The sequence below is a fragment of the Rhinolophus ferrumequinum genome, chromosome 6 (assembly GCF_004115265.2).
Source record: "Rhinolophus ferrumequinum isolate MPI-CBG mRhiFer1 chromosome 6, mRhiFer1_v1.p, whole genome shotgun sequence".
NCBI lineage: Eukaryota > Metazoa > Chordata > Mammalia > Chiroptera > Rhinolophidae > Rhinolophus > Rhinolophus ferrumequinum.
In genome coordinates this window covers 42838347-42865819 of record NC_046289.1, presented here as the reverse complement: position 1 = coordinate 42865819, position 27473 = coordinate 42838347, and the positions used below count along the sequence as shown (strand labels likewise).

General features: G+C 49.8%; 1 protein-coding gene and 1 pseudogene across 1 annotated transcript in view; one reads left to right on the top strand and one right to left on the bottom strand.

Annotated features, from left to right (window-relative positions):
• Positions 1-1471: 1471 nt before the first annotated feature.
• On the bottom strand, positions 1472-2002 carry LOC117023124 (60S ribosomal protein L9-like; annotated as a pseudogene).
• Positions 2003-26132: 24130 nt separating this feature from the next.
• CORO2B (coronin 2B) overlaps positions 26133-27473 on the top strand; it is a 132473-nt gene continuing 131132 nt past the window's right edge. The window contains exon 1 of the mRNA XM_033108146.1: positions 26133-26466. Within this exon, the coding sequence (XP_032964037.1) occupies positions 26452-26466 (15 nt within the window). The 5' untranslated portion in view covers positions 26133-26451. The remainder of the gene's footprint in view (positions 26467-27473) is intronic.

Genomic DNA, 27473 nt, shown 5'->3' with positions numbered 1-27473 from the left:
TACGTGAGGAAGGCACCAGCAAATAAAAACCCTGCCTCTGAGCCTTCATGGTTTTCCCCCTAATTTTTCAATCTGGGTATTTAATTCAGTTATTTTCACATTTTTGTAGTATTGATATGGAAAGGCATTTGCTGTTATAAATGTCAGGTCTCAGGTTTATCTGCCTCCAAAGTTTGTGGCTTCCTACCCTACTCAATCCCGGTCCCTGGAGACCATTCAGTGGTAAAGTCATTACTATGAATGAAGGCATGAAATGAGTTACTGTGTTTCCCTGGAAATAAGACCTAGGCGGACAATCAGCTCTAATGCGTCTTTTGGAGCAAAAATTAACATAAGACTCGATATTATATTATATTGTATTATATTATGTTAAAGACCCTGTCTTATGTTAAAATACAACTGGGTCTTATATTAATTTTTGCTCCAAAAGACGCATTAGAGCTGATTGTCCGGCTAGGTCTTATTTTCGAGGAAACAAGGTATGTCTCTTGTGTGGGTGTGGCAGCTCTCCACATTTTAAAGTTGTTGGGATCAAGAATGGGGTTTCCCCAGTGGCCTTTTCCACCACCCCAGAAGCTCCCTAAGGGAAGGCCCAGAGTTCATACACCCCTCCCTTTGGAGCCCTACCGGGAACAGGAAGAAGGGGTGGTAATACTGGCGTAAGGGAATAGAGCAGCAGCCAGGGTGGCATTTGAAGGAGCCAAAGAGGCTTCCCCTTTCTTAGGTCCTGGCAGAAACATTCCTTTCTCAAGGGGGGAAAAGTCCCATCATCCCATTCAGTGGAGGTAAAGAGCCAGGGTAAAGGCGGCCTGTCAGGGAGGTTGGGGCACCCCCATGGAATTGACAGGAGCGGAGGTCGCCTCCTGTCCCCAGCCCCAAGGTTGTGGTTAGGAAAGTGGCACACAGTTGTGCCAGGGCCCAGAATGCCTGTCAGAGCCAGTGGCCACCCGGAGAGTTGGCATTTCCTCCAAAAAGGTCTCATTTCCTCGACATGGGATCTCCTAAACCCCAAGACCTCACCCCACTCTGCTCTCCCTCTTTTGCCAGCTCATGTCACTCATTTTCCAGGGCAAAATGCCAGCAGTGAGTTGTGCTTGCCACCCTCCATTCTTTGGGCAGAAAATGGACTCAAGGCTCTTTTCTGAATATAGAACTGCTCTCTTGTTGATTGCCCATTATGTTCCAGGCCTTTCTGTCCTCACATTTCCTGCCAGGAGGGTGACCAGACAAAGAATTGTCATGTTCATCTTGCAGATAAGGAAACCCAGCTCAGAGACATTGAGGGATTTGCTCCAAGACCTCCCAGGACTTGGTTTAAGATCCTGCCATCCCACTGCATTTTTTTCTGTTTCCTCACCTTTCCAATACTATGCACCGATTCGGGGGTGTGGAACGTGTTTCAGTAAATTGGATCCTGACTCAGCTACCCCAAGGGCTTCTAAGGGTTCCAGGAACCTGCAGGGAGTTCTGTCTAAGTAGAAAATTTTCTGATATCCTTGTTTTTAACTGTTGAGGCTTGTTGAATCAACACAGTTGAATTTGACACAAGTTCAGTGTCATTTCCTTCAAGAATTAACTCATCTTTCTGGGCTTGAGATACTGAACAAGCAACGCCTGACCTCATCTGAACCCTGTGGATGTATTTTTCACCTAAGAAATTTTGGATTTCAACAAGAGGACCATTCTCCTGAAGAACGACGCTGATAGGGAAGTGAGCACGCGCAGACCTCAGCTTGTATCGGACGCCCAGTGTAACACCCTTGATCATGTTCTGTGTGTGACTACAGAGAGTGTGAATAGGGGCCAGCTCCTTTCCATGTCCCCTCCATTTGTCAACCCGGAGCCTCTTCTTTTTCCTCCCAAGGAGACTGAACTCTACATGGATATAATTGAAGTCTCTCTGCGGGGTGCCTCTGGGGTGCTTCCCGGTAACCGGGGTCCCTTCACAGTGACGTCCACATTTTCTGGGATGTCCAGTCTGATTGCTGAGAATGGTCTTCATCCTCACAGCAGATGCAGCAAAACCCCTCCTGCTGTATTGAGCGAGGATTTCCAGCCCCTTCACTCCTCCTCCTGCTCTGGCCTCTGGCTGAACCAGCTCAGACCTTCTGCGGGGCAGGGTGAAGGGGCCACAGGGAGGATGAAGTGGGCTGGCAACTGAGTCACTCCATTCTAGTCCCAGCTCCTCCCTGAAACTGCTGCTGAGTATGAGCAAGTCACTTAGCTCCTCTCAGACTTGGTGAGCTCCTTGCTTCCTGCTTCCCGGAGGGTGCGAATTGCACTTGGTAGGTTTGCAGACCTGGGAAAAGGTAGAGTCTGCCAAGAGATGGACAGGGGAGATGCCAAGCCCCAAGTGTGCTTGAAGCTGAGGGTTCTCTAGGAAGAAGCCTGCTTGCCTGATGCAGATTTGAAGCTGCTTCTTTCTAGCCATCATGAAAATGCAGAGTTACTCACACAAGCCCCCAAAGCAAGCTTGGAGAAGCCCGCTGGGACGTAATGCTCCTTCTATTATAGGTAGTTTAGGTTCTTTCCCAACTTTGTTATGACTTCCCATGTGGCCTTCGCAAATCACTCAGCCTGGGCCTCAGGACTCCTTCTGAAAACGCCCTTTCCGGGGAGCTAGCTAGTGATGTGAGGGGTTTTGGAGTCAGAAGGGCAGCATGGACTTTCAGCTCCAAACCTCACCAACCGAAGCAGGTTATTGAACCTCTCTGAAGCTGTTTCATAATCTGTAAAATTAGAACACAATAGCACCTATCTCATATACTTTATTGTAAATTTTAATGAAATGATCCTGGTGCAAAGTAAGGGTCAACAAAAACATTTTGCAACCACTGTTTCCATTACCGCTGAGTTCTGGAATTCTGGAGTCCCCTGAGAAAGGATAGCCGGCTGTCTCTAAAATAGCCAGCAGGTGGTGCTGTCTCAGAGCAAATCTCCCAGCAGGTCTTGTGAAGGTTTCCTCCAGCAGGCAGGGAGGTCCCTTTGGAGCCAGAATACATCTGAGATGGAAGGGGCTCTGGAGAATCTAGGCCCCTCATTTTCCAGAAGGCTACCTGGGGACTAAAGAGAGTATGCTGCTTACCTGCAGTCCTGACAGAGCCAGTGCTCAAACACAGACCACATGCCTCCCAAGGGGAAACACTATACTCTCCCCACACCTCCAGTCTCCCTCCCACCTGTGGGCTACCCACCCCCATGGGTGTGGGCTGTTGGATGGGCAGAGCCTGCTGGGTGTGTGTCTGAGTAGAGAGAGGGTTCCTGACCGACCAAGGGCAAAGGGGCCCAGGCTGTTTGAATAACCCTGAACGGAGTTCCCCACTCAGCCTTCCCCAATTGTTATATGCCACAGAGGGTGGATAGAGTGCAGCTGGGAGAGCCTAAGTCATGACCTGAAAGAGGCAGCTCAGAGGACACAGAGCCAGGATGCTCTCAAAGACTCATTCTGAGTTGTGTCTGATGCCAGCCCAAGCCACCCAGGTTCCTTACTCTCAGGGGCCTGGGGATTAGGAGATACAGTGTATGAGCCCCAGGGGTTCTTCCTGCAGGCTCAAGGTACAGCCTGGCACTAGATGTGCTCATCTCATCTTGGAGAGTCTTAGCCCCAGGTCCCCTCATGGGCTGTGTACAAGGCAGTGTCACTCAAGACTCTTATTCCCAAGAGTAGAGGGAGTAAAGACATGCGCCTCCCCCAGCTCTGCCTCCCCAGCCTCTTTTTCACCTCAACACTTTCCCCTCTACTCTCCTCCTCTCCCCCCCCCCCCCCCCAGAGAACTGGGACTTGACTGGCCACCTCACTCCCTCTGATGGTCCCGTGAGGTCTCTGGGAAGCCCAGTGTGGGGACAGAGTCCCAGAGAGCAGTTTCCAGGCTCTCAGCCTCACGTGGAAAGGTGCTGGCCGGGTAGTAGATGGCCATCAGCTGTGGCTGGTTGACCATCACCTGTAACCAGTTAGCCAATTAGCCACTGATATAACTGCTGCAGCTGCATTGGTTAGTCAGTCGGTTGGTTGGTTGGCAGGCAGAGAAGCGGACAGCAGGTTGCAGGTCGTGTGGATCCAGCCTCCAGTGAGACTATAGTGGTATGACTCCCCTATCTACGGCTCCGTGGGTGTTCCTTTTTGGCCTAGCCATGTCCTGCATTCTTATGTGGGGAGCAGGACCAGAGACCCCACAGGCCACCTCACACGACAAATGGTGCAGTGAGCAGGATCTCCTGCACAACACCAGACTCCCAGAGCCCCTGGGAGGGACACTGAGTGGCCCAGCGCCCTGGAGCTGGTGGGGTCAGGGCCCTCACAGGTAGACCTCGAGGCCTGGGCCACTTCCATGTCTTTAGACCAAGATATATTTGAAAAATGGAAAATGGCAATTAAAGTTACAAAGATAACAGCTTATTTTATATGCTTACGATTACAGATTAATGCTTTTCACTTATAAAACATGACAGTGATTATAACTTCCTTTGGTATGACATCTAAAGTCTAGATTTGGGACCCTTCATGCATGTGAGGCCCAGAGCCAAATGGCCCTCCTTTCCCCTCCCCCTTAGACCAAGACAAGATGCTATAGGTCTGGGGTGCAGTGCAGAGACCTGTCTGGACCCTGGGGTCTTGTGTCTGCTCCATCTCTGACCCCAGGGTTCTAGAATCACAGAATGTCAGGTCCAGAAGAGGGCTTGGCAGTCAGCTGGCCCAGACTCTCCTCTCACAGATAGGGAAACTGAGAACCAAGGAGTCAGAGGTAGATCCAGGCCGTGGCACCAGGTCTTCTGACTTCCAGGCTGGTGTTCTTCCTGCTTCACTCCAGTTAAAATGGAAAAGGAGAAAAACCCAGAAAAGACCGAAGCTGAAATACCCCTTGCTACCCTCTCCTTACCTAGACCCCTGGGCCCTCCTCTCTCCTGATGCTGAATCTGCAGCCCCAGCCACAACAATCACAAAAGTAGCTGTGAGGACAGAGCCAGGAGAGCAGTTTCCAGGCTCTTGGCCTCACGTGGAAAGGTGCTGGCTCGGGTAGTAGATGGCCATCAGCTGTGACTAGTTGGCCATCAGCTGTTACCGGTTAGCCATTAGTCACTGATATAACTGCCGTGGCTACACTAGGAGGTTGGTTGGTTGGCAGAGAAGAGGACAGCGGATTGCGGATCATGTGGCTCCTGCTTCCTGTGTCTCCAACTCAGCTGCCAGCAAGAATATAGTGGTATGACTTCTCTATCTATGGCTCCTTGGGTGTTCCTTTTTGGCCTCACCATATCCTGCACTCTTGTGCGGGGAGCAGGACCAGAGACCCTGCATGACTACTCTTGGTATTTGGACACAGAGGGAATCTGGTTCCATCTAGTACACACTGAAACAATCCAGGAAAAATGTAAAGCTCCCAAGGGGCAGAAATGGCTACAGGAGCAATAGAGGAGGCAGGGCCTTGTTGCTGGGCAACCAGGCTCATCTGTTGCCTCCCTGAAAGCCCCATCGGAGGGAGGTTGTGTGCAGAGTATGTGCCTGAGTCTCCAGTCTTTTCAGCACCAGCTGGCTGCAGCCACACACCCCCACACACGTATTGCAGACTGCCTCCTGCACACTGTGGAGGCCCCCAAACATGGTTGGGACCCTTCCTGCCTCATTCCAGCCTTCTCCCCGATTCCTCCTCATAGCCTGTCCAATGACAATATACGTGATCTTGCTCCTAACCTTTGCTCAAGAAGTTCTCTCAATCTAGTGGCTTGCTGGGTCACTGTGTCCTAGGGAAAAGAGAGGCTTGCCACCCAACCAGGGTGTGTGGTGTTTGCAGAGGTTGCCCACAAGCTGGGCTTCCTGTTGTTGGCTTTTGAGTGTCTTTCCATTCATTCATTCAACAAACATTCAGTGAGCACTGCTTACCTGCCAGGCATTGTGACCCTGGGAACACAGGGGTGCATAGGACAACCCAGTCCCTGCGGCTCAGCCTAGCAGGGGCGTCAAACAAGGAAGCCAAGGGTTACATGACGGTGGAGGTGCTCCAATGAAGAGAGATCTTGGGGAGCTGTGTCAACACGGAAGAGAGGCGTCTCATCCCTGGGGACAGAGGGATGTGGTTGGCTGAATAACAGCCCCCAACGATGTCCACACCCGCATTCCCAGAACCTGGGAACATTACCTTATGTTGCAAAAGGGACTTTACAGATGTGATTAAGTTAAAGATCTTGAGAGGAGAAGATTATCCTGGATTATCTGGGTGGGCCCAATGTAATCACAGGGTCCTCATAGGAGGGAGGCAGGAGGGTCAGAGAGAGAGATTATGACAGAAGCAAGAGGTTAGAATGATGAGAGAAAGAGGCCACGAAACTGAAAAAGGCAAAGATCAGATTCTCCCCCTAACTCTCAAGAAGGAATAAGGCCCTGCCAACACCTCAATTTTAGCCCCATAACATCCATTTTAGACTACTGGCCTCCAGATCTGTCAGAGAGTAAATCGGTGTTGTTTTAAACCACTGAGTTGTGATGATTTGTTATAGCGGCTGCAGGAAACTAATAGGAATATGAAGGTTTCTTGGAGGAGGTGATGTCTGGCAGAGTTTTGAAGAGTCAGTAGAAGTGAGTCCAGCAAAGGGACAGAGGAATTCTCCTGGGAAAAGGCCAGAAAGTGAGAGCTCCTGGCACTTTTGTGCCTTATGTGTGGTTCGGGGAGGATTTGGGGGCGTGGGGTGATAGGGAGAAGCTGTCAGAGATGAGGAGGGAGGCCAGGGCAGGAACAAGGCCATGCAGGACCATGCAGGACCTGGAAAGCCATGGAAAGGAGTTTGGCCATCTCCCTGAGAGCAATGGGAGCAACTGAGGCTTAGAAGCGGGGGGGGGGGGGGTTGGATCTCATTCGAATCCTAGAAGGTCACTCTGGCTTCCGAAAGGAGAAAAGATTGCAGGGGACAAGAAAGATGTGAGGAGACCAACTTGGAGGCTGGGCAGTAGTCCAGCGGGAAGGTGAGCGTGGTAGTGACGGGCTGGAGAAGCAGAGATGGCAGAAGGACCTGGCACTCACTATTGGGATAATGGGGGAAGGAGGCAGAAGCGTCAAATATCATAGAGATTTGGGCTTTGCCACTAGGTGGTGCCATCGGTCAAGTTTGGGAAGCTGGGGTGAGCAGCTGGAGGAGGTCCAGGGGACTGGAAGGACCACGCAGAGGTTCCTGCCTCAGAACTTGGAGCAGGTGGGTGTAATCCTGAGCTCTACCGATGACCCCAAGCAAAACCCTCAAGAGATGGCTATCTGAAAACCAGGGAGCCCCAGTCAGAGAATCAGTGGCTGCTAAGGCCTGAACAGATCTTTGCCTCCTCCCTCAGGCAGCCCTCCATCCCTGGGCCCTTCCTCTTGGCAGACCTAGCAGAAAAAGAGCACCAGTTCTAAAATCCTATGGCTGCCATTGCTCAGCCTACAGCATCTGGTTTAGTTCCTGGCTAAACCCCCCTCGTAACTCCCCTTTATTCTAAATTCCCTGTTAAACCACATGCAGAGTCAGCCCTGACCCCTCCCATGGAACCCAAGGGCCCTTTCTCCCCTCTTTGTGATGAGGGGACTCACGCAAATCTTATCCCCTAGTCCCTTCCTGTCAGAGCCTGTCCCCTGCACACTGCTCTCAAGGACTCATGGCGTCACCACTGCCTCTAAGAGACTTGCATCTTTTGGAAACAAAATCCAGAAGATAGGTGTGGCTCTTGCTGGCACACTCCTTTTGTTTAATTCTGAACAAAACCCGGAGAGGGTTGCAGAAAAGGAAGCTGGGGTTCAGGGCTAATCTATCAAGGTCATACAGTACATCTGGGGAATGGCGGTGCAGGGAAGGGAGCCCAGGTCGTGCTGAGCTTTGCAAAAGTTGTGCAACATTTCGCCAAAAGAGCCTCCTCTCCAAGGGCTTATTGCAGTCAAGGCACCGGTCTGAGTGCTCCGCAGGTACTCCTGTAAGGCAGGTGCCATGATTTCATGATTGCTTTGAGGCAGAGAGAGGTTAAGTAAGTGCCCCAGGTCACAGAGCTGGTGGGTGGCAAAGCCAGGACTGGAACCCAGGCAGTCTGACGTTAGAGTCTACACTGCTAACCAGGACTCCATAGGCCTGAGTCACGGTGTCTCAGGAGTTCAGCAAGGATAGGGGTGCAGTGAATGATGGATGTACCTGTTGCATTACACTTCTCCCAGGTAATGTATTACCTCTGTCCAGTTAAACTCAGCATGTTTCTGGAAGGCCCTGAAGACATACATCCAGGGGTGGGCATTTGGGCACATTTGGGGGTATGCTGGCAATTGAGGGATGCCTTACCCCATTGACAAGTAGGGCAGCAAGGCAGGTACTTGTGGGCACCTCCCTGAATGGCATGGTAGGGACAGCAGTGTGGGCACAGGGGCTTCTGCCGGGGCGGGTCAGTGAGCTGGGGGCAGCAAAGGCCTGGGGAGGGCAGATGAGGAGCAGCTGCTGGGTGAGGCTGGTTCCCCACCCTCTGTGGGATACACTGTGAGGCTCAGTGGGGACCCCACGCATAATGCATCTCTGGGCTAAACCCAACGTCTTTGGGAAGCTGTCTCCTGCTGCCACTGCCTGCCAGGCCCAGGGATCCTGCTGAAGCTCTGGATGGCTGGGAGGGGGGTTGGGGCGAAGGAAGCAAACTCCCTTCCCCTGGACTCCAGACAGGATGTGGTCTACAAGATAAAAGGGGGAGGAGGATATCTGTCCATCAGCCTCCTTCCCATCTCCCTGTCAGTGGCTGCCCAAGAGGTGCAAGGATCCAGGTGGATCTTAGAGCAAATCCCGGCTCTGCCTTGACTTGCTGTGTGACATTGGACAAATTAATTCCCCTCTCTGAGCCTTGGTTCCCTTACCTCCAGGTCCTGGTATACTCACCCCAAGAAGAAGTTGGGAGGAATAACATGAGTTAATGATAAGGAAGTGACCTGTGCAGGCCATGTAGGAGTGAGCATGCTTTTCCTTTGCTGTTGTATCATCTTCAGTTTTATTCAGTCAATATTTACTGAGAATGGATGATGTACTGGACGCCATTCTGTTTGCTAAGAAGGAGGGGGTGGGTAGCAGATGTGTATGAGATGTGACCGTGCTTTACCAGAGGGACAGAGGGACAATTATAATTCAGTGACGTCCCTGCTAGTTAAAAGTGGCAGTGTGTTTTATTACCACTTTAATGTAGAAATTACCCTGTGTTTTGTTTTGCCCAGAGCAGTTGCATAAGAAAAAATGATAAAAGGGTAAATGTCCCCTGCCCATTTGCAGGAGGATTGGCAGCCTTTGGAGGAGTGTGTGGCTCCCTTGCCCAGGGGGAATGAAAAGCCTTTGATGGGGGGTGGCCGGTTAGCTCAGCTGGTTAGAGCATGGTGCTGATAACACTAAGCGTGCCGTTTCGATCCCTGCATGGGCCACTGTGAGCTGGGCCCTCCTTAAAAAAAAAAAAAAAAAAAAAAGCCTCTGATGAACTTCTACACATGTGTTCATTGCAGAAGTTCTGGTCCGTCTTTCTCAAAGTATAGTCAGAAAACCCACCCCGGATCTGAATGATTCGAAGCACTTATTTAAGCAGATTCCTGGCCCCCACTCCTCTGCTGAAGCAGTATCTCTGAGGACAGGACCCAGGAATCTGCATTTTAGCAAGCTGCCCACAAGATTTAGAGCATGCAGAGGTCTGAGGTCCCTGCTAGGCCACTGGCAGGACTGGGCTGGGTTGCCCAACATATGGGATTGGCATTGTAGGCATTGAGAGCTGAAGTGGGAAGTGGCCCTGCCTGGGGAGGTCGCAGGCCAGGCCCCACAGGGCTCCAGAGGGATAGCCCCCGTGAGCCCTGGAGGACTCACAACTGGGGGAGATCCCGGCAGTGGACCATGCCTGGGAGGGCTGTCTCCACTCCCTGCTGGCCCTGGGGAGAGGGGTGGCGTGCCCAGCAGGGAGGCAGGGGCGGCACCAGGCAGTGACCTTATTATGCAGCTGAAGTTCTTTGTGAAGTGAGAAATCAAACTAAGATAATTCCCAGGTCTCCAGAGAGACTTTAAAACATTGTTTAAAATGACTAAGTTGAAAAATGATTTAGTTACTTGCTCCAGGAGTAAGACTGAACTAGTTAAACAGTTTACTGACAACGGAATCATCGAGACGCTCACATCCCTGTGCCTTCCAACCCAAAGCCGTCCGTTTTCCCCGAACCCGACCAGTTCCCTGCCTGCTTTACGCCAGCTCAAACCCTCAAATCCTATCAGTACCGCTCCCTGATGTCCCCATTTTGGACACGGCTGAGACTTGAGACTTCTGCAGTTCTCATTGCTCGGTGACAACTGGGTGAGGGTGAGGATGAGCCCGAAGGGGGGCCGTGCAGCCTGGGCTGCCATGGCCGGCCTTAGGCTGGAAAGGCATCGGGTCTGACTTGTGCTTCAGGAAGGGCACCTGGCTGCAGAGAGGTGGATGGACCAAAGCGATGCAGGTGATGTTGGATCTGCTAGCAGTTTCTGAGTGTGGGCCGGGATCTTGTCTCGTGAAGCCAAAGAATGGAAACATGGACCAGGGAGAGGCAAACAGTTTTTTAAAAATGATGGTTTATTAGAGGCAGGAAAAGAGGTTGCAGCTCCCGAGCGGGAGGGGATCCCGCATGGGGGTGCCCTCTGACTGAGGCAAAAGCTCTTACTTTTATACTTTCCCTTGCCTGCTTGGGGAAGGGGAGCTGTTTGAAGAAGGGAACTTGTTTGAAGAAGGGAACTGGCAGCTTTTAATGAAATTCGTCTACCAGGTTTGTTCTGCTTGCCCATCCTAAAGGAATTAGCAAAGTAACCCACTCTTTATCTATCAGATCTGCTCCATTTATCAGGCCAAAAGGAATTTTATGATTAACCTCAAGGCCTTGTTACATTATGTCCTGGAGTGAAGGAGCAATTTCAAAACGTGGAGTTTTAGGATATGACTGTCTTTGTTTATTCCACCAGGAACCTCCCTGTCTACCTAGGGACACGCTAACTAACCTGTATCAAAAGGGATGTGTGGGGAGGCAGTCACAGTGCTCCTAAGGTGTGGGGATGAAGGCCAGAGTAAGAAAGGATGCGTGGATGGGATTGGCTACTCAGGTAGAAGAAAAGGCCAAAGCAGATAGTATGGGGCCCACAAGAACGGCTGAAGGGATAAAACAGGGAGGGGGTGCAGAGGAAACAGCCTTAGTGGTGACAAGATGTTCCCCAAGACTTTTTCTCTGTTTAATCCTTTCCCCCTCTGGGCCTCAATTTCTCCGTTGGTACAGTGATCCCTGAAATTCTTATAGAGAACAGTCGAGGAGACTGAGGCGGCAATGAGACCGTTCCATGTTCCCATAGGCCTCCCCTTTCGGAGGTGTAGTTCCAAGGAGTGTCCACCAGAGGGGGGGCGGCCCACATCCTTTTTAGGAACTGGAGGGCTCAGAGGAACCCTCTGCTAACTTGTGACACACACACACACACACACACACACACACACACACACACACACACACACACACACACCACTTCTTGGCAACTGTTAGTTTGAGTCCTCTGGTAAGCAGACTGAGTTAGTAGTGCAAGTTGAGATTTAAATTTGTGAAAGATAAGGAGGAAGGCAACAGGTTTGGCAGGGGGAACCTCAGATCAGACGCAGATCTGACAAAGTCCCAGCCAACCCCCACCCAACAGGGAGCTCTGGAGCCCAGACTGTCTGGCAAGGGAGTTCCGCGATGGGCTGAAAGCAGAAGGCCCTTGAAACTTGCTGTGCTCAGTCATTGGTTGAGGGATGCTTGGGAAGATGGGGCTTCGGATTCCATGGTGCTGACGGCTGTCCGCTAACTGCCCCGACACTGATCGGCAAATTTTTTCTTGAGTCCGCTAACTGCCCCGACACTGATCGGCAAATTTTTTCTTGAGGAAGATTGGAGCAGCGTGCAGCCCCTTGTCTCTCAAAGCTCTGTCCTCCACAAACAGGCCCTTTTCCTCCTCTCTGCTCTTTGCTGGTTGGGATTTCTCTCTAGCTGCCCTCCCGAAACCCCTCCCTTTCAGGTCCAGCTCTCAGGACCTGCAGGGCAGGGCGCCTGGCATAAGCAGGTCTTATACTAATGGCTTCAGTATAAGGGAAGGGCCCGGATCGCCCGAGGCACCCCAAGGAACTCAAGCTCAGCCCTGTTCACCCTATTGCGGGGTTTGCACAAATTAGCATTCATTCTTCTGGATTTCCAGGGGCACACCAATCCTCAGGGATAGGATCCAAAATGAGAATGCAGGAGGGCTCACGTTCCCAAGGGAATGGCACACAAAGGATACAAGAGCCTGGAGGGTTTCAGGGGTTTATCCCTCTCCCACACCCCCAACACAATTCCACCTCTCAGGACTGGTTGGGTTCCAGCAAAGGGAGCTTTGAGAGGGTTTTTCCAGAATCAGTTTGATCTGAGAGTGTTCAGGGAGATAAGGTGGGGGGTGGAGTGGGGGTTTTCCTGCATATGCCACACTGGGCTGCCCCCCTCCTCCCAGTTTCTCTCAGGCACCATGATGCCCATCTGCCATTTTGGAGTATTTGTGCCGTGCCTGCAGCTCCATTCTCCCAGGTCCAGATGGTCATCCCATCCCTTCCTCCCGCCACTCTCCCCACTGCCCTCATCCCAGTTCCTTCCACTCGGAGCAAGGGCCTGGGCAAAAGCCAGCACTGCCTCCCAGCACCTTCTCTTTCTAGGGTAGAGAATCCTTGGTTGTCATGGAGACCAGGCCTGCCCAACCTCCCTCAGTCTTCCTGCAAGGAGGAAGGCATGTGGCTGGGATGGGCGAGTGCACGATGGACAGATATCCAGATAGAGATAACAGCAGAAATGCCCCCCCACACACACACACATACACACACATACACATCTAGAACCTGAGAAAGGACAGGCAGCATATATAAGACTTGTTGTAACTGTGAGTGATTATTGGTGACAAGGATGAGAGAGTATAAACAAGTATACCAGTGTGTGCAGGGCCATGTGTGTATGTGAGTGGAGCACGTTGCAGTGGGTCTGAGTGTGCGAGACCGTGTTTATCCTGCTAGTGTGCTTGGTGGGCCTGGGTGTTTCGTGTGCTCTGTGCATAGTAATGCATGGGACTGTGTATCTAGTAAAGTGTGCCGGTGAGCGTGACATGAGTGTGTGTTGTGAGTCTGTGCACATGCATATGAATGTGGACAAGTAGTAGGGAGGAAGGGCTGAATGTGCTGTTTTCCCACAGACCTTGACCCCAAAGCAGGCTGACTGGGACTCCCCAGCTGCTATCCGCTGGATGAAAAAGTGGACTTTTGGTGCTGGGCACTGGGTGAACAATGAGATGTGTATGGGGAAACCTTGGGAGATGCAAGAAGGGGCCCTTCTGGAAAAGACGGAAAAACCCCCCTTGCCTTCCTGGTAAGATGTGCTCCCTCTCCCCCTTCCCCTTCTTCTCAGATTGTAAGCTCCCTGTGCAAGGACTGTATTTCCCTCTTAAACTAGGAGCCTCTCCAGGGTAGGCCCTGATTTTCATCCTTAGACTAGAAGTTCTCAGGGTACATGTCTTTACATTCTTATTGGAATTAAGTTCCCAGATAAAATACAGGATGCCCAGTGAAATTTGAATAATTTTGAATAAAAGTGAATAGTATTTTAAGTATAAATATAGCTCAAAAATTGCATGGAATATGCTTATACTTAAAAATTACTCGTTGTGTCTTGAAATTGAAATTTAACTGGGCATCCTATATTTTTATTTGCCAAATCTGGCAATCTTATACTGGAAGCCTCCCCAAAGGCACTAATGGGTTGAAAGTTAAAGGACAGAAAAAGATATTCCATGCAAATAGTAAACCAAAATAGAGGTGGGGTGGCTATACCGTGTTTCCCCAAAGATAAGACCTAACTGGAAAATAAGCCCTAGCATGATTTTTCAGGATGATGTCCCCTAAACATAAGCTCTAAAGCATCTTTTGGAGGGAAAAGTAATATAAGACCCAGTCTATTTCCAGGGAAACACGGTACTAAGATTAGACAAAATAGATTTTAAGTCAAAAATTGTTACGGAGACAAAGAAGGATATTATATATTCATAAAAGAATCAGTCCATCAAGAAGATATAACAATTATAAATATGCACCTTACAACAGGGTTCCAAAATATATAAAGACAGAATTGAAGGGAGAAATACCACTTCTACAATAATACAGATTTTAATACCCCACTTTCAATAATGCATAGAACAACTAGAAAGAAGATCAGTAAGAAAATAGAAGATTTGAAAAGATTGACCTGACAGGCATATACAGAACACTCACACAACAGAATACGCATTATTCTTGAGTTCACATGGAACATTCACCAAGATAGACCATGTATTAGGCCATAAGACAAGTCTCAATTAATTAAAAAATTTGAAATCATCCAAAGCATCTGCCCACAGTGGAATATAACTGAAAACCAATAACAGAAGTACAACTGGAAAATTCACAAATGTATGGCAATTAAATAACACACTTTTAAACAAGCAATGGGTCAAAGAAAAAAATGACAAAGTTAGAAAATTCTTTGAGATAATGAAAACAAAACACAGCATAACAAAACTTCTAGAATTCAGCCAAAGTCATGCTTAGAGGGCAATTTATAGCTGTAAATGTCTACATTATAAAAGAAGAAAGATCTCAAATCAATAACCTAAATTTAAACCTTATGAACTAGAATAAGATGAGTAAACTGAAACAAAGCCAGCAGAAAAAAATAATAAAGATTAGAGCACATATAAACAAAATAGAGAATAGAAAAATAATAGAGAAATCAATGAAACCAAAAGTTGGTTCTTTGAAAAGATTTACAAAACTGAATACGAACAATTGTATGCCAAAAACCTGGATAACCTAAATGAAATGGACAAATTTCTAGGAAGACACAAACTACCAAAACTGACTCAAAGAAATAAAGAATCTGAACAGACCTATAAGAGATTAAGAGATTGAATCAATAGTGAAAAACCTCCCGACAAAAAAAAGCCCAGGACCAGATGGCTTCACTGTTGAATTTTAATCGTTTAAAGAAGAATCAACAGCAATCTATTTCAAATTCTTCCGAAAAATAGAAGAGGAAGGAACACTTCCTACCTCATTCTATGAAGTCAGCGTTACCCTTATACCAAATTCAGATGAAGATGTCACAAGAAAACTACAAGCCAATATCCCTTGTGAACATTAGATGGTCTAAGTACTAAATAATTGCTATATTTATTGTCTAAGGTGTGTGGGGCATGAGGGGTGTATTGTAAGTTAGCATGTTTTATTACTTACCCTTTAATAAACATTGTTTTCAACATGTGAGTCAATTTGAAGAACTCCCAATTTTACAGTGGGCCTTGACCAATTTAATTATAGTGAAATCTTTCAAGCCTTCTTCTGGCATAGTTTGTGTCTCAGTAGATTCAAAATTATCAATAATTACAAAGTCATTGTAAAAATGAAGTAGAACACTGAGTTACTCAAGTCTGTCATTTTCTAGAACAATGGGTCAAGTCATGTCAATAGTCTTTATCTTTCAGCCATTTTCTCTGATTTTTGGAGGGAAAAAACTTCAGAAGTTTTTAGCAAATTGAGTGAAAAAAATTTCTGATGAAGTTATTTTACTGGAAATTTTTTACTACAAGAAATCTGTAATCAATACTGAAGAAAGATATAATATAAACAGTATTGCACTTTCTGGAATTTTTGTGTGAAATGGAATTTGTAGAATCTCTACCAAATCTACCCTTATATTTAAGACTTTTCCTATTTATCTGTTGCTTCATGTGAAAGTTAAGTTTTCAAAGTTAAAATTAATAAAAAGTATTTTTAATGACTATGAGCAAAGATAGATGGACAAATATGGCTTTACAGTCAACTGAACATGAATTTGAGAAGATCAATTCACAGATTTACAGACGCTGTAATGTTATTATTTGCTACCGTGACAGACTTTTGTTTTCCATGTTTTCAAAAATACATTAATGTAATTAAAAAGTATTAGTATAGTACTATTTCCTTTTTTGTATTTTTATTTGAAAACTTTATTGGCATTAATATATATATGAAGATCAAAAAATATTTTCACTGCATTTCTTTTCTAGCCATTTTAAAGATTTCTTTCATTGCAAGATTATAACTGAAAGTGTTTATTGTTTGGGAGGGGGCGGGATGACCCCCACTCTGGGTATCAGATGCACTGGGAGGGCCACTAAGAGAAGCATTTGTCTATGGCCCTAGGAAACAGGCCCACCCATGCTGCATGCCTGCCTCACTCCTTTCTGGAACCTTCCTATACAGCTAAAAATAATACCTGCTTGGGCTCTGCTGGGTTACCCCAGCCTTAGCTGATGGTTCTACAGTAAATGCCTCTCCCCCAGCCTGGCTGCTTCCTCAGCCATGTGGTTCCAGGTCCCCAGCCAGCAGGGAGGCAGACCAGACTGACAGCAGAAGGAGACTCACGTGTTCATTTGTGCTAACGAATTCCCCATCTTTCCTCCACCGCTGTTGGCAGGCAGCTGAGAACAATGCCAGCTTTGCACTTTGCATCCTCAAGTCAAGCAGCGTCCTTCCCAGGCCCTAGGAGCCCTGCCTGGACTAGGAGAAGAGGTAGGAAGAAGGAGATGTTAATAAGTCAGCACTTTCTCTGGGCCAGGATCCTTCCTAAGCACTTTTTATGTATGTTACTCATTTAACCTTCATAACATGGCAGGTACTAATAGAAATACCATTTTACAACTGAGAAGTAGCTAATATGTTCTGAGTTCTCACTCTGCGCCAGTCCCTGACCCAAGCCAGGTACAGACTTTGCCCTATGAGGTGGCTGCTGTCATTATCCCTATTTGATAGAGGAGGAAACTAGAGCCCAGAGATGCAAAGGTAGCATTCAAACAAGGTCACATAGCCAAGGAGTAGCAGAGACAGGATTTGGACTCAGATTTGGCTGATTCTAAAGGCTTATGTTCCTGATCACCACACAAAACGTCCTCTCTGAGGGGCTGCCGCTTAAAATGGGGTCTCCAGTCCTGTGGGATCGAGAGGAGATGCCTGCAGGGATGCAGGTCCCTCCCCTCCCTTCCAGCCTGAGGTCACACCTGCTGGGAATCAGGACGCTGAATGGACTTGCCCCCTGGCCCTAGATGCTTTGCTTCCCTGGGTGACTGCCCCCACTAAGGCCCATTCTTATTCCATAGGCCTTCTCTGTGGTTCAGGGGTAAATTAGCTCCGTGCTCCTGACTTTCCTTTCCAGGCCTGGCTGTGGGGACAAAAAGTCATTCCAGGTGGGGAAAGAAGCCTGCACCACCAGGTACTCCTGCGGTGAATGCAGCAGGAAACAGGGCTCTGGAGGCCCAGGTGTGGCCTCTCTCGACTATTGATCTGGTGGCTCCCAAAAGGAAGCTTTGCAGAAACAGCATAGTACAGCATGCATTACACACACACACACTCACACACACACACACACATACACACACACGCGCACACCTACAGGCTGAAGGACCTAAGGCCACTCGGGGAGGCAGAATGTCCCATAAAGGACTCACAGCAGCTGAAGCCCACACTTCCTGGCTCACGGTAAGTCCTATAGAAATAGCGCAATGATCATCATTTGTTATTATGAAGTCAGTCCTCAGTGACTGGGCACTGGGGCTGACCCCTGGGTGTTCAGGGTCCGCCTGGGAGGCATAGTGGTAAAGCTGGGGATAAAGCACAAGCATCGAGTCTTCCAGAACCTACTTTGCCACTGACCAGCTGTGTGACGAATGCAAGTTGCCTGTCTCCCACCCCACCTCCTTTTCTCCCACTTCCCCCAACCCCATGCTTCATCTGTAAAATCAGGTTTAAGGATTAAGTGAAATAATGTACATAGAGTGCTTAACACAGTGCCTAGACATAAATGGTGGCTATCATCTTCATTATCACCACTTGCCACTTACTCTCTGAGAGGTTGTCATAGGGATGGGAACAAAGAACGAGTATTATTGTCTTTGTTTGTAGCTAAGGACTCAAAAAGTCAAAATGACCGACCTGCACTCCCGCGGCAGATTTCTGGCACAGCTGGGATTTAAAAATATAATAGCACCAATCCCTGATAGCAATAAACCAGCTTGCCCTCTAAAACTGTTTCCATGGGCATTAGCTTGTTTATCCCAGCCTGAAACCTGGGAGATTTTGCTCCCAATTTTTAAAACAGAGTTTTATTTGTTAGATCAGTTTTAAGTTCACAGCAAAATTGAGCAGAAAATACAGAGTTCCCATGTACCCCGGCCCCTATGCAGACACAGCCTCCCCCACAATCAACTTCCCTACCAGAGTGGAACATGTGTTACAATCCATGAACCTACACATCATAATGACCCAAAGTCCATTGTTTCCATTAGGGTTCCCTCTTGGTGTTGTGTATTCCATGGGTTTTGACAAATGTATAATGACATGTATCCATCATTACGGTATCATACACAAGAGTTTCACTGCCCTAAAAATCCTCGGTGCTCTGCCTACTCGTCTTTCCCTCCCCACAACTTCTGGCAACCACTGATCTTTTCACTGTCTCCATAGTGTTGCCTTTTCCAGAATATTATATAGTTGGAGTCCTACAGTATGTAACCTTTCCATGTTGGCTTCTTTCACTTCATACTATGCATTTAAATCTCCTCCACATCTTTTCATGGCTTGATAGCTCATTTCTCTTTAGTGTTGAATAATATTCCATTGTTTGGATGTACTACCGTTGATTTATCCATTCACCTTCTGAAGGACATCTTAGTTACTTCCAAGTTTTGGCAAATATGAATAAAACTGCCTACTACTATTAATATCCATTTGTAGGCTTTTGTGTGGATGTACGTTTTCAACTCCTTTGGGTGAATAGCAAGGAGTGCAATTGGTGGATTGTATGGTGAGTGTGTTTAGTTTTGTAGGAAACTGCCAAACTCTCCTTCAAAGAAACTGTATTATTTTGCATTCTCACTGACAATGAATGAGAGTTCCTGTTGTTCCTCATTTTTGCCAGCATTTGGTGTTGTCAGTGTTCTGGAGTTTTGCCCGCATTTTGCTGATGAGGAGACTGAGGTGCAGAGAGGTAAAAGCTTTGCCCAGGCAGAGGCAGGATACCCTCTCACTCCAACTTTTTCCTACATACACATAACTGTCACTGATGTGTGTTCTTTGGTTAAGGAGTCATTTTCCAGTGGGGTCTGTGCCCTTCCCAGCAGGCTTGGGGAAGGGTCTCACCTGCAGGGAGAGGTTACTCAGATGAATCACCTGAGCAAGTAGCCTTGCAGAGGTGATGCTGGAACGAAGAGGAAAATCTGCAAGGTAAGCTGTTTCTCTTTCCCTCCCTAGATGGCTGGGTGGAGTGGCAGGAGGCGCGGGGCTTGGAGTTAGAAACGAGTCTAAATCCTAGCTCTGCCACTCACTAGCTGTGTGACTACATTCAAGTCACTTAGCCTCCAAGCCTTAGTTTTCTCTCTGAAAAACAAGTGCAACTTCACAGGGTTGTCGGGAAGATCAAAGGAGACGCGACATATAAAATGCCTGCATGTAATGCAGCAATGATTTAGAATTAGACCATGTATAGGCATAAGGGATATTGGTCTGGAGTTTTCTTGTGATGTCTTTGTCTGGATTTGGTATCAGGCCCCATAGAATGAGTAGCAGCTATTGTGAGTCTTGCCCCATAGAATGAGTAGCAGCTATTGTGAGTCTTGATCATGAAACTGTAAGACATTGGGGAAAGCTTCTGGGTGGTGACTCATAGCTGGTGTCCTCACATTGAGACAAGACCAGGGACTAAGATTTTGGCAACAAGCAAAGTGTCCACAAAGGTGGGCTGGTCTGAGAGCCTAGGGAACCCCAAGTAGGAAACTAGGGTTGCTTTCAAGCACTCCTTCTGTTCTCCCCTGGGGTTCCATGAAGACCTGGTAGCCGCACCTGTGTCAGCTATGCTGCGGAGACTCAGAGTAAGTCTTAGAGGGGAGAGAATCTGTCTCCAAACAGAGCTCCATGTGGTGCAACAGAAAGAGCCCGGGTGGAGCCAGGCCAATCCAATCTTGTCTCTATCACTGCCTCTTGGGGTGACCTTGGGCTCCAATTTCTCTGAGCCTTAATTTCCTCATCTGTAAAATGGAGATCAGCCTCCTCTAGGGCTGTGGTGAAGACAGGTTGAAACAATGGCCCAAAAGCACCCAGCGCAGGGAAGGCTCCTGGAACTGGTCACCTTTTGATTCTTGATCTTGGGGTCCCCATTTCTGATGATGGCAGAAAACATCAATTTTCCCACCTCAAGGGGTCTCCTGGCAGGATTTTGTCCTTTGTGGAAGGAAGATGGGAGGGAGAGGAAGAGGAGGTAATGGATGATTGACATCTAAAACCATGCCCCAGGCTGTGGAGAGAGAGCTGGTGGTGAACATCCACGAAAGAGCTGCCCAAGAACGTTTAAACTGGCTTCTTTGTAAACTCCTGACGATTCCTTCTCTCCCATTCTGCCCAGACACACTGGCCTCCATACCAGGATATTCAGGCTCTTCCCTCCCTGTGTCTGAGTTCCTCGTCCCCAGATACCAGCCGGACTCCTGTCCTGGCCTCCCAGGCTCTACCCCAGTGTCACTCTATTAATACGCCTCCCCTGACCAATCCCAGAAATGCCCCGGCCCTACTCCCTTTACCCCTTGTCTTGCATCCTACTTAGCACCCCTGATATGTCTTTCCTTAATAATTACATTGCTCATTGTCTCTCTGCCATACCCATAGAACAAAAGCTTACAGAGGAGCAAGGACTTGGCCTTGTTTCCATCTGTATCCCCAGCTCCCAGCAGTGACTGGGAGAGAGTAGGTGCCTGTTAAATATTTGTCACATGAATCATATAATTATTATTATCCTGGGGGAAGTAGCAGTAATGGGAGGGAGACAGCCTTCCCATGGGGAAGGTGAGATTTTTGGGGAAAGAGTCTAGGCCACATAGTCCAGCTGCAGCCCCCTCCTGTAACAAGCCTTCCCAGGCCGATAATGGGGGGACTCATACAAGCTCACATGGCTGGTAAGTGAGTGAGGTTCAGGTCCTCTGACCCAGCCCAGCATTCTCTCCGCCACCCAAACCACCTTCACTGCTGTCTTTAAAAGCAGTGTCGTCAGTCTCAGGGTTAACGCCAGCCCTGGGGGAGCTTTACTGCTCACAGTGTGGTCCACAGAGCAGCAGCCACACCCGAGAGCTTTTAGTGATGCAGAGTGTTTGTCCAGCCCCGGACCCACCGAATCAGAATCTGCACGTTAACAAGATGCCCAGGGGATTCATTAAAGTTTGAGAAGCCCTGCCTTACAGCATGTTTTACAGGAAGAGACTCTCCAGCTAGCCTTCACCTGGCTCAGCCAACCAACAAATAATTGTTGAGCACAGAAGGCCAAGGCAGAGAGGGATGGAAAGAAGTACAAAGCAAAGTCCTGCCCAAGAAGACAAAGATCTGCCAGAGGACAAACTGACTACACTTCAGGGGTCCCTGCAGGGGAGTGCCCCCTTCAAAACTTTTTAAGTTCCCTTCCAGTACCTGAGACCAGTTGGGGCACCTGTGCAAGGTGCCTGCCCTGGACCCTGCCTGGTCCTCGGTCCCCCATTTCTCTCCTTTGGGTCCTCGCTCACCTTTACCTCAGGCACGGGGTTGGCTAGATAACTCCCCCAGGACCTCTAGGACTGTCACTTGGAGCACTGTCCTGGTGTCCCATCGCTAGGCCCCGGTTCCAAGAAGGTGGTCTAGTGAGCAGGTTGTTCCCACAGTCTGGCTGGTGCCATATTGCTTTTGCAGTATCTAGAGTATGAGAGAATAGGCCACTACAATGGGATTGACAGGCTGATTTTGAGTAATTCCCACATCAGACTCAGGACAAGTTCAAGCCTCTGGGCTACCATCAGTCCAGGGTGTGTGTGGTGGTCTTGCCCATCTATGTCACCTCTGGCCTATAGCACCAAGAGGGGCAGGGATAGGAGCAAGCATCCTTTACCCTGGTGCCAACCTCCATGAGCACCCAGGGCATCACTCCACCCCATTCCTGTCATCTATGGCCTGGAGGGTTTGTCGTTTACACTCTGACCTTCTGAATGATCAATTTATGACCAGAAAACAAAGGATCCTTCTCAGTCTCCTACACATTGGGTAAGACTTGCATTTACGGTCGTCATCAATGAAGCAGGTGAAGAAGCTTTGAGAGTCATTGGACTCCAGTATTCATGGGAGACACAGTGAGTGATACGAGGTCACAAGGAATGATGCAACTAGCATTAAATAAAGTGCAGCGTGGAAGTGCAGGGGAAGGAGGATCCGCATTGTTTCCATGCAGGCAGGTTCTTAAGAGCCATGGCATTACGACTAAAAACAGCGCTGTCACCTTTTTCTCATCTTGGGAGACAAGAAATTAACCAGGAGTGACGTGAGATGGTTCCTGGACCCCAAGAGGAAAAGATAGTTCTTGGACCCTCTAAAGAATCTTCACATACATTGATTGGACGATAAACAAGTATGTTAGTACCTATTCTCTATCCATTATTCTACATCTTCCTCAATAAATCACAATACCTCATGAAGGCCAAGAGTTTTGTATTACATTTTAAAATCAAATTGATAATATAGACATGGGTCCCACACACACAAATTTGCCAAAAGCCCTACACACATTAAGGGCAGAACTGACTGGGGGAGATAAGCCTGGTTCTCATGAACTAGACTTCAGAACATTTTGCAGCAAGCAGCGGAGACCTTGGCAACCATCTGCCTGCTCTTTACAAATGATGAGGGACTGAAATGCAGCAATGACAGGTGCCTTGGAGCACTTAACATGGACGAGCACTAAGTGCGGGGAGCTCAGCGAAGGGAGAGGACTGAGTGCCTGGGTATAGTGGTAGGGGGTCTCCCTGGAACCAGAGGGCTGTGTGCTGAGCCCTGCAGTGTAGCCACGCGGGCCAGCCTGGAGGAGAATGGAGGAGAGCACTCCAGGCACGGAGAAGCAGGGGTGAGCAGGACCTGTGAGGACTCTGCCAGGGACTGGTCTGGTTTAGGGGCGTCTGGGGAGAGGCTGCTGGGCTGTAAGTGGATCTCTGAGACCTTCCTCCCCCGACTCTGAGGCCCCACCCTTGCTCACCAAATCGAGGAGCATGTCTCCCATGAGGCAATCAGGACACATGCCATTCCCACTCCTGGTCCAGCCTCAGGGGCAAGTGCAGCTAAACCTGAAGCAAGTGCAGGCACTGAAGCTACTAAGGTGGCACACAATTTCAAGCCAAAGCACAAAACGTCAAAGCTACGGTCCCTTGCTGGAGCTGTGTCACCTGTTTCACCACCTCCCCTCACTCTTCTGCTCCCTGCCATGCTTGGAATCTCCTTGTGTTTGGTGGAAAGATTTTTTTTTTAAATTTTTTATTAAAATGTAGCTAACATATAATATTATATTAGTTTCAGGCGCATGCCATAGTTATTCAACATATACCTAAAGAAGGGATCGCCATGATAAGTCCAGCAGCCCTCTGACACCACACCACGCTACCAAAATATTATTGTCTATATTCCTAATTAAACTACCAGCATCCAACTCCTTTCTCAGGCACTGCTTTGGGGAGAATGCAAACTAAGATGGGCCCCGTTGCTGGAGACTCAGAAGGAGATGTTGTGGTATAGACGTGGCACCACAGAAAACGCATATGTTTCTGAGTATCTTCTGCGAGCCAAGCCCTTTTACTTGATGACGGGATGCAGAATTCTTTGAGAGCGCCCTTCCTCTTCCAGACCCCTGCTCTGATTGGGGACATGTGACAGGAGGGGTGAGCCAGCAATATGTGAGGGATCACGGATTTTTTTTTTTCTGCCTTTGGAGCACATCATGTGGGTTATGGGCAGCAGATTGATGTTCCTAATTACATTTGGCTCAAGCTGATATTAAGTATTTGTCTCATTGCCGGAGCCTGCAATACCAGTGGATAGCAGGGAAGGTGCCAAGAGGCGTGCTGGGTAGCTGAGGATGACAATCTGGGATTTTAAACATCCACGAGAGATAAAAGTGGACAAGTCACAGCCATGGGGGAAGGGGGTCTAGTGTTCTAGAGTTGCCCTTTTATGGCTTCCAAGGGCTGGAGGGTCCTGGAAAGGTCCTGAGGTGCACTCTCCAGATAGGCGCTGGAACCACGTCTGAGTCTGGACAGCTTGCTGAGGGGAAATGCTTTCGTCAGTCTAATCTAAGTTTCTTCTGCTGCAAGCCGAAGGCTTATTTTGCTTGATTTGTTCTAGGTGGCATTAAATATTCACTGAGCTCCTACTGTGTGCCCAGAGAAAATAAGCCCTTGTGCTCAGAATGCTTCTGGGTCATGGTCTGTGCCCACAGGAAGCTCATTGAAAACAGCACCAGACACTCAGACCGAAATACAAGTGGAGCCAGGGGGGATGGAGGGGTCAGGGTGCAGCAAGGAGGTGACAGTGAGAGGTGGGGAGCGTTTGGATTAGGGCAGATGAATGAAGAGGGCATTCTTGGCAGGTGAGCCAGTGATTTGGTCAAAGCCATGAGGGCTAGCGTGGGAGCACACCTAGGAAGGGTCTGACAAAGGAGATGCCTGAGGCCTGTGGCAACATCTGCTACCCCAGACATTTACTAAATTCACTCAAAGTCCTCAGGTGTGAAACGAGGACTGGTAACCATCCAGCTAGCTCCCAAGACAGGTGTAAATTTTAGCTCAAATAAGGCAGCAGGCCCTCGTGTCCCCGGAATTCACAGATCCAAAGCACGAAAGAGTTCTGTTCAAGTCACTGTGTGATCTTGGGCACTTCCCCTTCCCTTTCTGTCTGTTCGCTCATCAACAAAACGAGAATGAGAATTTCTTCCTCATACTGTTGCATTTAGAATGACAGGATTAAATACAAATAAAAGTAGCGCGATGATCCACACAGCGCTCTCCAGATGCTGATTATTATTTTCCGCTGTGGTGTAAGCAGTGTGCTTCTTGAAGGCAGGCATCCGGTTTTCTCTCCGTTCCCCTGGCACACAGAGGTGTTCGTCCACCGCGTAGACGACTCTCTGTCCTTAATTGCTGTTAGATTAAGTTGTTAAATCGCTAGGGCAGCAGGAAGCCAGCACTTCCGGGCTTGCAGGGAGGTGGTGATGCATCAAATGGCCCACCTCTCCACCCTACATCTCGGCTAACCCCTCCCCCACTCAGTCTCAGTGGTTGAGTATCTGCCAAACAGGTTCTGCTCAGATACTCGAGAGGGGCCTCCCTGCTCAAGACTGGCGGGAGGGGGGTCACCTTCAGGTGTTTGTCCCCCCAAATCTCTGCAGCAGCTCCAGGATACGGTGTGACCCATGTCAGAATTAGCTCACGCACAGGACGCACCTGTGGTCTCCCAGATCAGCGCTGCACCAAGGGTAGTGTAGACACATGTCGGGCAGGGCCAGTCCTGTCTTTAGAGCACAGCTTTTATCACGAGGGGATCGGTGGAGAGCCGGCCGCTGGCACCCAGAGAAACGCCTGGGGCCAGTCCTGCAGCGTGCGCTTGTCTAAGTCACTTCCCACTCTGGTCCTCAATTTCCTCCTGCGTGAAACTGGCTACGATCCCTTCTCGGCCAGCTGCTTCGGGAATTAGATTCCAACGATTGCTTACAGAACTCCCTCCTGTTGCCCTGTGCTGGGTGTCTGCCCCAGGCAGGGGCGCCCGCAGAGCTCTGGGGCTGGCGGCTGCCACGCCCCTCTTCGCCTGCGGCGAGGCACTCACCGCCCGCGGGCCGACTTTGCGAACCTCCAGGGGGCGAGCCCCGCGGGCTTTTCGGCCCACGCGGCGCCTCGGCAGTCTAGCGTGTGACTTCACCAGCGTCCTCGGGCCAGCGGGGCATCGGGAGCCCGGGTCGCCGCCCACTCCCCCAGCCGGCAGGTGCCAGTATCCTGCCTCGCCTAACCGCCTGGCGTCCGCGGGCCTGAAGGGGTTAAGGCCGCGGGCCTGGGCGCCCGGCCCGGGCCCCGGGAGCAGCAGTGCCCAGCGGCCGGCAATCGGGCCTGGCGGCGCAGGGCAAGGCAGCGGGCGGGAGCGTGCTTCCTCCTCCTCCTCCTCCCTCCGCCTCCTCCTTTGTAGCGAGTTCCTGGCCCCTCTTCCTCCCCCCGCCCCGCAGCCTGGGCCCGCTCCCTCTCTCCCTTTCTTCCTGCCTCGCCTTCCTGCGGCGAAGGAGGCTCATCTATTATAAATGCACATTCGGGGCTGACATCAGCGACCAGCGGCGGGCGAGCGCCGACGAGCGGTCCCTGCGCGCTGCCCGGCTGGAGCGCGGCCCCCAGGCTCAGCTGAGCCTTCCGCGGGGCGCGGGAGAGCGCCCAGAGCCTCCCGGGCCGCGAGCGCGCCAAGCCGCGGGGACTCCCTCCCGCTGCCGCCCAGGCCCCCAGCGGACCCCGACCGCCGCCCCTGCACGCCGCGCCCGCGCCCCCGCAGCGCCCCGGAGTTCCTGCATGACTGTCACAAAGGTAAGCGCCTGGGACCCGCCGGCGCCTGTAGCCCTGGCCTCAGCTGCAGGGGGCGTGAGGGGCGGTGGGAGGTGGGAGGGGGCACTGGTGCTGGGAAGGCGCAGCACGCGCCTCATTTGCTCCCCCAGTTGCTCGAGTCGCTCTGGCCCCCAAGGACTGCGGAGGGAAGGGGAGGATGCTGCTTTGGAGCCGCTGTGGTTTGGACAACATCCCTCCGCACGGCCCAACCCCGGGACTGCATTTTTAACCCTTGTTTAGGATGCTGCATTTTTAACCCCTGGAGAGCGGTGTTGGGCAGCTCCTTGGTATCCACCACTGGAGCGCACGGCCGAGGGCGTCCCTGGCAGGGACGAGTGCTGCTCAGTGGTGCGGAAATGGGCTGCGCCCTGAGGAGGCCCGCGGAGGGGAGAGCCCACCACACCTGCCGGCCTCTGCCGCGCTTCTCAGGGGCTCGGGCCCTGCGCCAACGCCACTCAGTGGAGTAGGCGCTCCCAGTCCCAGGAGTTGCTACTGGGGATAGGAAAGGTTCTGAGGTGACTGGCTTGAAGATATGGGGAGGGAATGTGACACGGGAGGTAAAATGGGCATTCTGGAAGCCCTCATATTGGAGAAAGGTTCTTGGACCTTGCCTTAGGGGCCCAAGTTTATTGGAGAGAATTTGGAGCTTCCCTGTTGTGGGGAGGAAAGAGTTATGAGGGAAGCAGACGGGGTAGTGGAAGGTGCTGAGGATTAGGAGACCAGGGAGACCTGAGTTCATTCCCCAGCTCTCCATGGAGCCCCTGGATAACCGTGGCTGGGCCCTTCTGCTTTGGGCCTCACTTTCCTCTTGTGGAAAGTGAGGGTGATAATATGGACCCTCGGGCTCATGCTGGGCAGTTGAAGAACCAATAAGATCAAGGGTGTGAACCCACACTTTTGACAGAGCTCTGTCAGGGTAAGGAGCTCACAGCCTGGCTTTGGCCATGCTTCCACCCAAGGCCAGATTCCACCAGCTGCCCAGCTGGCTT